At 39.3% G+C, this 13767-nt stretch overlaps 1 protein-coding gene across 2 annotated transcripts in view; it reads left to right on the forward strand.

Moving 5' to 3' along the window:
• BZW2 (basic leucine zipper and W2 domains 2) overlaps positions 1 to 13767 on the forward strand; it is a 58283-nt gene that overhangs the window by 25078 nt on the left and 19438 nt on the right. For both annotated transcript variants that reach the window (XM_082291812.1, XM_082291811.1), the window contains exons 3-6: positions 2199 to 2375; positions 3327 to 3430; positions 6554 to 6619; positions 13152 to 13287. In XM_082291812.1, the coding sequence (XP_082147938.1) occupies positions 2199 to 2375; positions 3327 to 3430; positions 6554 to 6619; positions 13152 to 13287 (483 nt within the window). The remainder of the gene's footprint in view (positions 1 to 2198; positions 2376 to 3326; positions 3431 to 6553; positions 6620 to 13151; positions 13288 to 13767) is intronic.

Consider the following 13767-nt stretch of genomic DNA (forward strand, 5'->3'; position numbering starts at 1 on the left):
GTTTGTGGATTGGTTGGTTGTTTTGTTCCTTGTTTTGGGTTGGTTTTTGTACGTCAAGTTTGAGGAGAGCTGCACCTGAGTATTTGGTAACAGGTCTGGTAGCTTGGATAGGATTCCAGTAGTGTGCTTCTCTATAGGCATTTGCCCAGAGCAAAGGCACATTCTTCAATCCCCCTTTCAACCCTCTGGTTTGTCCCTGATGGCCGTGCCCTGCAGATAGGAGGGGTGGTTCCTCAGAACACAGACTCTGGGTTTTCATCACAGCCGAAGTCGGCGTAACACGGCTGGGAGCCCGAACGTCTCCAAGGTCTGGTGCGAAGTACAAGCCTGGGAAGAAATCATTTGCAGTCCAGACAAGGGGCATATTGAGTAGTGTATTGGGTTGTGGAAGCGTGGTAGTGGAGAATCTTGTTTGTCATTATAGTTGTGTGCATCACTTCAGGATGATCCAGAGCTGGGAGCAGATGGTTTCCTGAGCATATGTATGGGTGTCCGTGGAGTTGTCTCAGTTTTGGTCTGAGGGGGTCAGGTTTGGGGGATGGGGAAGCAATCCTGTGGAGATGGGTAGTAGACACAATAAGTCACTAAAAGCTAGGCATAGCAGGGGATTTGTGGAAAATAAGGGGATTCTGCCGTTTTCCAGTGCTTAGTGCTTGAGAGACAGCCCTTGAACTGCAGCTGCCAGGCTCCTTGGAAGGACAAGTTGACTAGTCACCTGAGCTTCCCAGTGGCCTGGGACACTGAGTGGAAGGGACTGCTTTATGCCTTCCAGGTGCAGTTGCTATGGAGGAAGGGCGTGCATTGGAAGTGGAGGAGAATGTGCAAGTGAGGTACTGAAGATAGTAGAATGAGTGCACCCTGGGTACATGCAGCAGAGGAGAGAGAAAACTCTTCTGTATGAGAACTAGAAAAGCTATCAAAAGTAGGAATTTTCTGTGAAATAGTTATTTAATTGCCATTAAAGTACCGTGGCAGGAGGGAAGACATTAGGGAAGAGAGGCTGTTAAGAAGCAAGGCCTCTTGTTAAAGGCCTGGGATGAAAAGCTGCACTATGAGTAGCAGGGAACAGAAGCCTGCAGCCAGAGGATGCATAAAGGCCAGAACCTCTTGTCACAAAAAGCCTGCAAGAGTTGCAGCTGGCATGTTTCAGACTGGATTAGCACATGTTTAGACAGAAATTTAACCAGTCCTCATTCATCTTAATAAATAAAAATCTCTGGGTTGTTCCTCTGGATATGATATTTTTCGTTTTTCAAGAACTTGTATCAATGTGTCAGCAGGTGATAACAAACCTGGGTTTTGAGTGCGCAGAACAGCTTGCAATTTTGTTTCTGAAGTTCAGTTATTTTAACAGTAACAGCCATTTCGTTTGTGCCCTTATATAAAGCCAGGGCCTGTTTTTTTAAGAAACTTCAAGTGGCCGTGGTAAGCTGTTAACTTCGTGTGCAAAAAGGCAGCAGGAGGTGTGGGTAAACCTACCTAAGAGTTATCTGGAGGTTGCAACTATGTCTGTTGTGTCTAATGACCTTGACACAGGGACATTGTCTGGGGGTCGGGCTGTGCCTTAATTGAATTCAGCAAGGGACAGCTGTAGAAAATGCAGTGTCAGTGCTGTGTTTCTGTGTTCCTAATGCTGCTTAGGTCTGTGAATATAAAAGAAAAATTCTTGTTACATTGCATTGCCTTGTCTTAAATGTTTATTCAAAAACTAGTTTTATTAATACCTCAATCTCCTTTTTTCCTGAAGACTTGTTTTTTTGAAACATTTTAGCTATGTGACCATACTTGCTAGAAGGAGAATAGCAAGAGATGAAAAACAAAATGTTCATACAATGACATTATGTACACATAGCTTGGCATTGCCTTTGTTCTGCTCTCAGATTTAGCAGTGCACAGTGCTACACACATGGGATAGTATCTTCAGCAAGAGAAGGGTATGAATTTTGAAAACAATTTCAATAGTTGCTTTTCCTCTATTTATTTATTCCCATACGTTTGTGTGTGGTTTGGTTTGCAGAATTTCTGCAGAACTGCAGAGTTTCCAGAAATGATACAGGCCAAACAAACTTTTGATGTGTTGACCAGAATGAGAAGAATATATTAGGTGCCACGGTCCTTTCAATTGCTGACTGATACAGGATTTTAATGAGTTTAAAAATTGACACTGTCTCTCTCCTTCTTCTTTCTCTCTGTTTCAGATGAAAAGGAGAAATTTGAACCCACAGTCTTCAGGGATACAATTGTCCAAGGCCTCAATGAAGCTGGGAATGACCTGGAGGCTATAGCCAAGTTTCTGGATGCAGCAGGCTCACGACTTGATTATCGCCGCTATGCTGACACACTCTTTGATATTTTGGTAGCTGGCAGCATGTTAGGTAACCTGCAGAGTATCTGACAGAGAATTTTGGCAATCAGTCTTGCTTGCTTCTTTTAAGATGCTGTCATCCTCTACAGTGGAAATTATAACCTGTATTACAATTTCACTGCTTGCATCTCATATCATAGCACTGTTTGTTGTTTGTCGTGCAATAACACCTCGGTACTTGCTGGACACTGCTCTGAGAAGCCTTCAGTCTGAGCTAAACCAGCATATAATGGCAATAGCAAAGGGAATGAGAGAGATGCTAACTAGGGGAAACAGAGGGATTTATTAGCATAAAAAGGTATAATACAGACTCCAGGTTAAGCGCTGCTGCAAATCTTGCTTTGTAGATGTTGCAACAAAAGCTAGCTGAGAGAAGTGAAGGATAATGAAGTGTGCTTTGTGGATGTTCATGGGGACATTTCTACAAGGCATCAGTGGCAGCTTTTGGCAAAAACACACTTTTCACTTTCCTCTTCATTTTTGAGTAAGTTAGCTCCTTTTACTGGTCATGTTGCTTTGATTCCTGCTTCCTGCTCTTTGGTGAGAAGAAATGATGTTTTTGTAAGACTTGAGGTAATGCAGGAAACAACAGCTAAAGTAAGAGTTAAAATAATATGTAAGGGTTGTGCTCCAACCCGTACTTATTTGATCACTCTCAGTGCTCTCAAGACCAGCTGAGATTCCTTAGGGTGAACTGAATCACTCAGTCCTGTGAGGACTGTGTGATCTATGGTGCAGCATATCAGCCAAGTGTCCCTTCTGTCAGATACCACCACAGATTAGCAAAGCTTGGTCTGTCTCTCCCTCTCTCCTCTCCCTTGTTTCTCCCTCTCCCCTGCTAACTCTTTCCTTGGCCTTTTGCCTCAGTGATATTAACGTAAGACTTATTAGACTTATTAAATATTACATTCTTTAAAGTAAGAAATCATTCCTTGCCTTTTTTTTTTCTCCTTTCTTATAGCTCCTGGAGGCACACGCATAGATGACAATGACAAGACCAAGATGACCAACCACTGTGTATTTTTTGCAGATGAAGATCATGATGCCATCCGAAATTATGCTCAGGTCAGTAAAAGCATAGCTGATGACTGTTTTCCATTTATGTGTCAAAAGAGATTACAGAAGAACATCTGCAGACTGTCTAGGCTGCAGTAGGCTAGCTACAGGCCAATTGAAAATGCAGTTAATCATTAATCTGCCCTAACCTATACATTTTAGGTAAGAAAATAGGATGGCTAAAATAATCTGATCAGAGTTGGCAATGCTTTGTTTACAAAAAGCAGTCTTGCTTATCACAGTCTGCCGTTGGTTGAGTGTACTTCTAGACACCACCCTTTTTATTTTTGTTGACCTTTTCTGTGTGCAGACTGGAATATGACCACATTTTGAGAAACACATGAACTGTATCAGAAGTCCAGCTTTTATGAGCAATGATATGGCCAGCAGGATCAGGACAGTGTTCATTTCCCTGTACTCAGCAGTAGTGAGGCCACACCTTGAATCCTGTTTTCAGTTTTGGGGCCCTCACTACAAGACACTGAGGTGTGCTGGAGGGTGTCCAGAGGAGGGCAGTGGAGCTGGAGAAGGTCTGGAGCACAAGTCCTGTGAGCAGCAGCTATGGGAGCTGGGGGTGTTTAGCCCGGAGGAAAGGAGGCTCAGGGGATACCTTATTGCTCTCTACAACTGCCTGACAGGAGGCTGCAGCCACGTAGGAGTCGGTCTCTTCTCCCACGTAACAAGTGACAGGATAAGAGGAGATGGCCTCAAGTTGTGCCCGTTGAGGTTTAGGTGGATATTAGGAAAAATTTATTCACTGGAAGAGTTGTCAAACATTGTAGTAGACTGCCTAGGGAAATGGTGGAGTCACCATTCTTGGAGATATTTAAGAGATCTGTAGATATGGTAGCCTAGGGACATGGTTTACTGGCACTGGGCACTGCTGGGTTAACAGTTGGACTCTATGGTCTTAAAGGTATTTTCCAACCTAAACAATTCTATGAAGTATATGAATGACAAAAAATATAAAGCTCACGCCTCCAACCTTTAGTTGCATAACTAGTTAGGAGTTGGGCATATATTTCAAGAGCTTTCATTTCTTCTATGTATGTGATGTATAATTTCTTCCTGCAGGAATATGGCTTGCATAAATAGGCCTATGTGAAATTATTACAAAAAACCCATGAACCCTAACACATTCTTGAAAAGAAGCTAACTTTGCATAACTCATTAATGGAAGATAATAATTATATGAGAAAGTACAGTAAGAATTCTAAGGAAAGTTCAAAGCCACCATGCAATTCTGGATACCAGTAGGATTGCATAAAAATGCAATACCCTTGCAACTCCCATATGTCAAAACTGTATTGTTAATTAAGCATGTATTTATCTTTTTAAATCGCTACTTATTATTAGAGTGCTGAAGACAGCAGCTAAAAGCATAGAAGCTGCTGTCCCTGCTAAGGTGTCTAGGGTGATAAGTTGCTGGAAAGGTGCATAGTTGATTTAAAGAGTGCTGGCATCAAAATATGCATTGGTAAAAAATGTTTGCTTAATAGCAGAAAGCTCCTTTAAAAATATCTTTAATAATCTAAATTAGTGAAATATACTTATTTCTGGAAAGGGAGTCAATACTTCTTGTGTGTCAGCTTTATCATCTCTTAAAAACAGGGTATTCTGCTTCAGGAAAATCTCTGTTATTAGTAAAGGCATTGATTCTGTCTTCTTGAATTTTAATATTTTAATAATCTTTTGAACAAAAATTGACAGAGCCAGTCCTCCAAGGAGCAATTTAAAGTAAAAGATTGCATATTGAAAGATGGAAAGGAAGGCTTCGCTTCAGGATTTGAAGGAGTGGAATTTTCAATGTATTCTCTGCACTTCGAACCAAAATAAATCAACATTTTGTAATTAATGCCTGAAGAGATGTGTCCTTTTATTGACCTTGCCTTTTTTTTTCATGCATAATGAAAAATAGAGTTCTTACTGTATTATGAAAACGTGGAGTTAGTCTAAAATAGTATTTAGACCTTTTCCTATCTAGAAGATACCTAGAAGGTAATTTCTTACTCTGTCTCCCAAATGAACCAGTAGCGTGGCTGGTTTTTTTGTGGATTTAGTCACAGAAACAATTAAAAGTGAAAAGTCTTCAAATAAAAAGACTGAAGTTAGTATTGATATTTTAACAGATTATTTGCATATGAAGTCATACTTCTGTCATTTACAGAGACTTAAAAAAAATACACGGAATTCTTTTTGGAATTAACAAGAAGCTTACATTTTCATCTTCTTTTCTTAGGATTCTGTGTGTCTCTACCTCTCATCACAGCCACAACTCGGTTTTTCCAGTTTTTCTGAGCCAAAATACTAGCAGTTAGGATGTTTGGATGTATTTTATATTCTGGAAAGTGAATTGAAGCTTTCTAAACCTAATTTTCCTTCCTCCCCCATCCAGTGTGGCAAAAATGTCAGTTGTTCCCCACATAAACCTTTTTACCTGTGACAGTGAGTCATATGCTGTGTGCCTTTGTACAGCAGTGCAAGCGGTGATTTGTTTATTTTATTTCTTACCTCTTCCTTCTTCACCTTGAGTGAACTCTGCACCTGGGCTGCTTCTGCTTTCATAATCTCTGGTCGCATGATGGGGAACAAATGGTCAAAACTGGAGAACAAGTGGTTCCAAAATCATAATTGTTGTAGAAGCTTTAGCAAATGTTCTTCCTCTTTCTCTGACAGTAGTGTGTTTTGTTGTAAACATTTCTGTTAGTTGATTTGCCAAGATATTGCATCTACTGAAGCATGCTGACTGCCCCACTGCATCAGCCTACAGCTGAGAGCTTCTCCAGGGGTGCATTATTAGGGGAAGGGTGCCGAGTTACACTCCTCCTCCTCCTCCTCCTCCTCCTTCTCCTCTCCCTTGCTTTTATCTATGGATAGGGTGAAAAGTAGAGTAGGGGAAAAAAATTTGAGAAATATGAAAAGATTCAAACTGCTATAAATTCTCCAATTCAAGCATTGCTCTATGAAGCAAGAATCACAAAATTGAGAGAAGGGTGTTTTGTGCTCTCTGTGAGGCAGACAACACTACAGAAATACCATTCTTGAAGCTGCTTATTTCCCTTTGCTTTTTTTTTGTAAAGAAAGATGGCTGCAATTGTTATACTTCTTAAGTTAATCTGTGTTTATCTTTAGGTCTTCAATAAACTTATCAGGAGATACAAATATCTGGAGAAAGCATTTGAAGATGAAATCAAAAAGGTAATGTTGATGGCAGTCTTTACTGGAATGCTAAGGTTTTTTACTCTGTATCTAGTATAATTGTACATGTATGAATGTGGTGCTGTTAGGTATTTTATTTAGCTCTTCTGGAAAAGAGGATAGAATCTACAGGAGGCAGCTTTATCCTGCAAGTTCAGCTCTGTGGGAATACTGTAGGAAGCGCTTGATGTAGAGTATTTCTGAATTAATGATTCCTTTGGTTGCTCTGATCACACTCACCTTCTTATTCCAGACTTTTTTGTGCAGAACTATGATATGCTTTGGGATATACCTCTTAATGAGAAGTGGTATTACGGTCCTGCAAATAGAACATCTCTCTGTGGTTTTTTTCAAAAAATAAATGCAAATCTGCTATACAGAATGTCTCTTGATGTATGAGTATTAAATCACTCCTGCACTGTGGAATGAATCCTAACCACAAGTGGTTTTGTATTTGAGGCCACAGATAATGTGTAAGAGAAAGTCTTCACCGGTGGCAGAGTGCTCAGGATTTGCCTGTTAGACTGTAGTGGCTATTTGTGGATACTGTTTTGTTTTGTGATACTGAATTCTAAGGAGACAGGAGAAGCCAGGGTAAAAATGTTTGAAAAACAAAATACACATTTATTTTGTCTATTTTGAGTTCCTAGTAACAGATATAAACATCTTTTTCTAACGACCTGAATAAGTAATAAACACTGTACTGTCCTGTAACTTAACAGGCATGCTGATACTGGTAAAACCTGTCTGTGACTAAAGTATCATGTTTGTTAAACATGAAAGTGTGTTTCCTTCTTATTTAAACATTAGAAAGGTTGCTGCAAGGGTCAAATGAGGGCACATTTGGAGCTTGATACCTCACCACCGCTTCTTGTAGCTGAATTAATTTGGCTCTGATTTATACATTCTTGCTCATACAGGAAATTATTTTTACACTTGTGGCCAGCATGCCTATCAACTGATGCTGATTACTCAGTACATCATTCTAAAGACCTAAATTTACCTCTATCCCCACACAAATCTAATGTTCCTGCTGTTAATTACTATAATCACTGACATGAGAAGCGCTGACTCACAGCATTCAAGTTTCAGAGCGTGCTCAGCATATTAAGCAAATGCCATGTCAATTCAAGCTGCCTCCGCTCATTTCGGTAACGTGCTTGGCTTTGCATCCTCTTAAGTTTCCAAAAATTCACTTTGCACTCTTAGTGACAGGATGAGACTGGTTAACACATAATAATTTAACTCTTAGTTAAGGAACAAGTGCCTCTGATACAAAGTTTAACCACATGCCAACTTGAGAGAACGCTGTCATTTGAGGTGCGGTGTGACTAGAGCCAAGCTAATCATTGAAAGCCATTGGAAACATCTTAGCCATGCCAACATGGGATCAGAGCAGGCTTGTTCATCTTGCAGACTGCAAACCTCAATTTTATGTACATGCTTTTGGATAGTTTTCAGTGTCAGACTACATCTTGTATGACAAATCATGAGATGAAGTTTGCACAGTGGTCCTAGGCCGTGGGGAAATCTTTCCATCTGCCCTTCCATTGTCACCCATGGTGCTGGTATGAATCTTGGTGTGGCTTCTGGGGATGCCAAGTATATCCTCTTCCTCAGTTAATCGAGTTTATTAGAGACTTAGAAACTAGGAAGGTGGTTGTGAGGGTGTTTGTGACTGTGTATTGCACCTCCACTGCCACTGCCCTTAAAACCCCTGAGGACTACTTGAAGGTGCCTTTTGCTTACCTTCTCCCTCCCCCTGCTTGTGTGAACCCACAAAGTGGCTGTTTCTCACTTAGGAGGCTGCAGGGTTTTTAACTACTTAATCCTTTAATCCCTGCGTGCTGTAACTGATACAGGAGTAGCTGCCCGTGGAGGGCCAGAAGATAGATACATTTGTATTTCCAGAAGGTGTTACTGCCATAGTCAGTGGTTAGGTATGTATGAGAATGACTCGTGGATGTTTTCATGGGTCACTGTCCCAGCAGTGAAAGTGATGTTTCTGGCAGACTCATTAGGCAGATAGAGCACTTGGGGGAAAATCAGCTCTTCTCACAGAAAAAGGCATTCCAAAAAAAACCAAAGCAATACCAGCAGTTTCATGCTAAAGAAGCAGATGGTATCAGTGGGACTTTCCTTTTGAGAGAGATTATCTTAGATAGCAGTATTTCCACAAGTATTTGCTTTTTGTCATCTAGATCACACCTTTGTCATTGGGACATTATTTTCTACCATCTTTCCCCTTTTTCTCTGCTTCTAGCTTTCAGTTGTTTTATTTCTTAACTCTCTCTCCTCAAAATTTCCAGTTACTAATTTTTCTAATGGCGTAAGCAAAACCATATATCTAAAGTTTTACATCTAAATTATCTTGTGCAAGCAGTTTAAACAGAAGACAAAGATGTTTAGATGCACTGCTTACTTGCTGTGTTTGGTGTAGGCAGCTTTAGTTCATATGAGCATGGCCCAGTGTACTGGCATAGGCGCATGACATGTTGCAATAATTTCAGTAAAATTTTAAGTTCCAAACTTGTGTTCCATCTTTCTCTACATACGTATTTCTGAGGATGAAGAATGCAGTTACTATCTGTCTGTTTAGTGTGTTTGCATGTTTAAGTGATTTTCTATATCAACTTTTTAATATTGAAATTGGGATACAGATAAATTTATTTTTTGTCTTAACAGTGGTAAATATTACTGAGTCATGAGAGGACGTCTCAAGTACTGGGAGATGTTGTGACGTCTGTTATTTGCGTTCCTGTTTTCCTGATCAAAGAACTATAAATTAAGCTAGGAACTAGGAAATAAGAGGACAATAACATTCTGAGATCAAATGTGGAGTAAGAAGAAATGTTTTAAGTCAGCTTAAAGTCAAGACTCGGCAGATATCTGTTGCTCTATTAGATGCCTTCCCCATTGCTGACAATTCAGTGCTGTCTGCAGATGTGACAGACTGTCAGCAACAGACCAGTTCAGATAATGAGGACATAAAAAGACGCCACACTCCCTGTGTGGGTAGAGTTCTTTGATTTTCACCATTTAAGATTTCCAGATCACAGGAGGTGATGAGAAGCCCTTGTTTTTCTTGTGGGCTTTTTAATGTTGCATGCGTTTACTTGTGTATATCTTCTATGCCCAGAATTTGTGCTTAAAAGACTTTAACGACAAAAATAGCGTGGAACATCCCATTAGGTCTGGTCTTGTGCTTATTAGGTATTCTGAATTTCTGTTTAAATAGTTGGGAGTTCTTATAGATATCATAGAAATACAAAATTGTGAGCCAGAGCTACCCTTTTCATTCCTGGAATCAGTTTGTGTCTAACAAAAGCAGTAATGTCTGTGCTTGGCTAACAGCAGGGAAGTATCAGTTTGGAGAACGTTCCGTGGGTGGTTAGGAACTACTCTGAAGTGTCTTGGACATTTTGTGACTTCCTTGCTGAGGTTTTTAATTGTGATGATAAAAGGAGAGTGCTTAAATTAATCAGCAGTAAAAATCTGAAACAGCATCTTTGAACTGAATCTTTTGTTCTTTTTCATGTTTTTAAAATGGGTTTATAAAAGATTTTTGGGTTTTCCTATCACCCAGTCTCCCCCTAAATATTGTTTCACAATATCTGGAAAGTATAGAATAGTATCCTTAAACAGCAGAAAAGGACAAGTTTGAGCTTCTTTTGAAAATATTAGTAAAACAAAAATTAGGCTAGTAGCATCAACAGTGCTTTAAGTAGCGAGGGGTGTGTATAAGATGAGGGTTCTGTTCAAAACATGCTGCAGGGAAGTGCAGTTCAAGAACACCAGAAACCATATTCATGCTAAGAGACTCGCAAGGAGAGCGTTTCAGAGGAAGGGCAAGAAGACGAGGCTTCAAACTCCATAGATGTGTGATTTCAGACCTCCTAAAACATTTGAACAAATACAGATTTCTCAGAATTAGAGTTGATAAATTTTTTGGGTGTCCTCATAGAATCCATCTCCATCTTGGACTGCAGCTTTAAGTTCGGCTTTGCAGCTATCTTGCTTTCCTGGCTCAAATTTGACATGAATATGTATAACTGTTCATGATCTACACATTACTGATAAAACCTAATGGAGGTTACAGCTCAGAAGTATGTCAGAACCTGGTCTGTCACGTTAAAGTGGTCAGTGTGACCACTTGCTAATCAAAATCCTCATCTATCACTTACATAGAAGCAAAAGAAAAAAGACTTAAGTGGGGTACACAGGAATCTGAAGCTGTTTCCTCTTTATTATCAGTCTCAGTACTTCCAGTAAAGAGGTCTAATTCTGATTTTTTTTTCTTGTGCAGATCTCATTTTAGTGTACAGTATTATTGATAAAGCTTTTATAAAGAAAGCTATAAATCCACAGGCTTCCAGTTTACCCTAGGGTTATATTAAAATTCTGTAAAAATGTTCTGAGTCTTCCATATAGTGTGACCCTGGAGTTCCTCTGCCTGCACGATTATACACACCAGTTAGTTGCTGCATTTGGAAATAAAGCACGCTATTTGTTTCTCATTCATATATTTAGAAATAATAATTCCGTTCTTCTGCATCCCAAATTTTCATACATTTTGTGGTTGGGTCACAATTTGCTGAAATAAAATTACACCTTGAGATTTTGTAGTTTCATAATTGTTCTTTTAAGCTAAAAGTGCATCTTGCAGTATTTGGCTGAAGCCCACTGAAAAATATTCCGAGTGATTTGTCTGGCTGAGTCATTCAGGCCTGTGTAAGCTGTAATTTAAAGCCAATGTTATTGCGTAAGTACTACCATATGAATGAGGTTTTTTTCAGTTCTGTTCACTGATGCAGAGCAGAACTATTCATAAAGCACTGCATGAGATTTAATAATTTCATTAGTTACCTGGATTTTTAAAACATCACTGCATTCAGAAAGCTTTACAGTTGTTGATAAGCTGCTTAGATATCTCGGAGATCTCTCACTGACCATGGTAACAAGCAAGGACAGGGACGTGTGTAACATTCTGTCCCTTGGTATGGGTAGAATCTGATAATTAAGAAATACCCTTAATGTGAAAACCTGGTGAGAATTTTCTATCAAAACAAGTTGTGTTGCTTTAATTGCATCTATTGCTCATTTAGAAAAGAAAAAAGGGTGTCCTTACAGCAGAAGGTCATGACACCCTTTTGGAGGGGTGCCATTTCTTCTTTGTTGTGAAGAAGAATATGAGAATTCTTTTTAACTCCAGAAATTTGTATCTGCAGTACTTTTTTTTTTCCCCCTCTTCTGTGGTGATGGTAGATTTGTAAGCAAACATCTGATGGAATCAGCAGCTTTTTGCATTGAATGAAGCTGTCCTTTATTGTCTCACCTCTTTTTTCCCATCACCTATATTGTGATCACTAACAACACATTAAGAAAACATTATTGTTAACAGTAATGCCATTGACAAAATCTGATTTTGCGTGACTTTTTTTTCTGATGTAAAGGAAAAAGGATATCATTTACTTCATCACTATGCTCTCAAGTCAATAATTTTAATATATGAAATTAAGATTTTAAAAATAGACTTAATTGCCATTTTTAGAATTAAAAGGTGTATATGTAGTTCTGATCTTCCAAGATGAGATTTGTAATTTTTTCTCAAGCTATTTGTTTTCTCTTGTAATTAGTACTGGGAATGGCAAGGTCTTAAACCAGCCTGTGTGCCTGTCTATCCTTTGTCATCTTTATCAAGAACTTCTGAACTTGAAATGTATTTCTTATTTTAGCCAGTAAAAAATCTGTTGTAATTGTGATGTGTTCCCTTCCCTAAAAGAAAAACAGGAGACTTTCCCATCCTTTTATTGTTTGCATGAGCAGTAGTTTTTGAAAGCTAGAAATCAAATTGCAACTCTGTGTGGCTTAGCTGGAAGTCTGAAGATTTGAATAGGCAGGATCCTGTCTGCGATCCTGTAATTTCTGTGTGTCTCAAGCCTGTGGCAAGTACTTTTATCTTTACATATACATACATGTATTTGGAGAGGACAGGTCTTTTATATCTAAGGCCATATTCCCCACAGAATCATAGAATGATTTGTGTTGGAAGGGACTTTAAAGACCATCTAGCTCCAAACCCCCTGCCATGGGAAGGGACGCCAGGTGGCTCAGAGCTCCATCCAATCTGGCCTTGAACACTGCCAGGGGTAGGATATCCACAACTTTTCTGGGCAGCCTATCCCAAAGCCTTGCCATCCTCACAATAAAGGATTTCTTTCTAATACCTAATCTAAACCTACTTTCTTTCAGTTTGAAGCCATTCGCCCTTTTCCGGTCAGTACCTACTCTTGTAAATAGTCTCTGTCTTTTTTGTAGGCTCCCTTCAGGTACTGGCTTGTGTTCTTAGAGAAAGTGAAATTACAAGGGGTCAGTGAAATGACACTGTCATGCTTCTGGATAGATTTTGATGTGATTGCTCTAAGTTGTAGTGAGACTTCTCAAGAAATAAGAAATTAAACTGTTAATATTGATTTCTACCTGTTGTCTACGTATGCCTCAAATACATTTTTTTTCCTTGTCTGGCCCACAGCTCCTGTTGTTTCTTAAAGCCTTTACTGAGACGGAGCAGACAAAACTGGCAATGCTTTCTGGCATCCTGCTAGCCAATGGGACTCTTCCTGCTACAATTTTAACAAGCCTCTTCACTGACAATATAGTCAAAGAAGGTAATTTTCCATCTTTTTTCTTATCTTAGCTCTTTCATAGGAGATGTATTTTATTGCAACATATTATATATGTTGCAGTAAAATGAAAGTTGGAAACTTGTGACTGTACAACAGAAATCAGCATTTTAAAGCAGAAGCATTTACGGACAGCAGTGCCCAACATACTTTGTGAAATCTAGTAAGAGGCCAGTCAGACAGAAAAAAGCCACAAAACAAAAACAAACCCCAAAAGATTTAGGGTTTTTGGAAGTCATACTTGTGTATGCAGAATTGTAGAATGTATGTATTATTGTGGCACTATAAAAGTGTGATGCATATGTATTCCTGAGATATATGTGCTGGCATTCCTTCAAGTGTTGCTAATACCTCGTGGGTGAGAAGTGGGACAGAGATCCCATGCAGGCCAATGGGATACTGCAGAAGAAAACTAAATGAATCCCTCATTTTGCCTTCACACCAGTAGTGATCAGTGACTGATAC

The sequence above is a fragment of the Coloeus monedula genome, assembly GCF_965178545.1.
Source record: "Coloeus monedula genome assembly, chromosome: 1".
Lineage (NCBI taxonomy): Eukaryota > Metazoa > Chordata > Aves > Passeriformes > Corvidae > Coloeus > Coloeus monedula.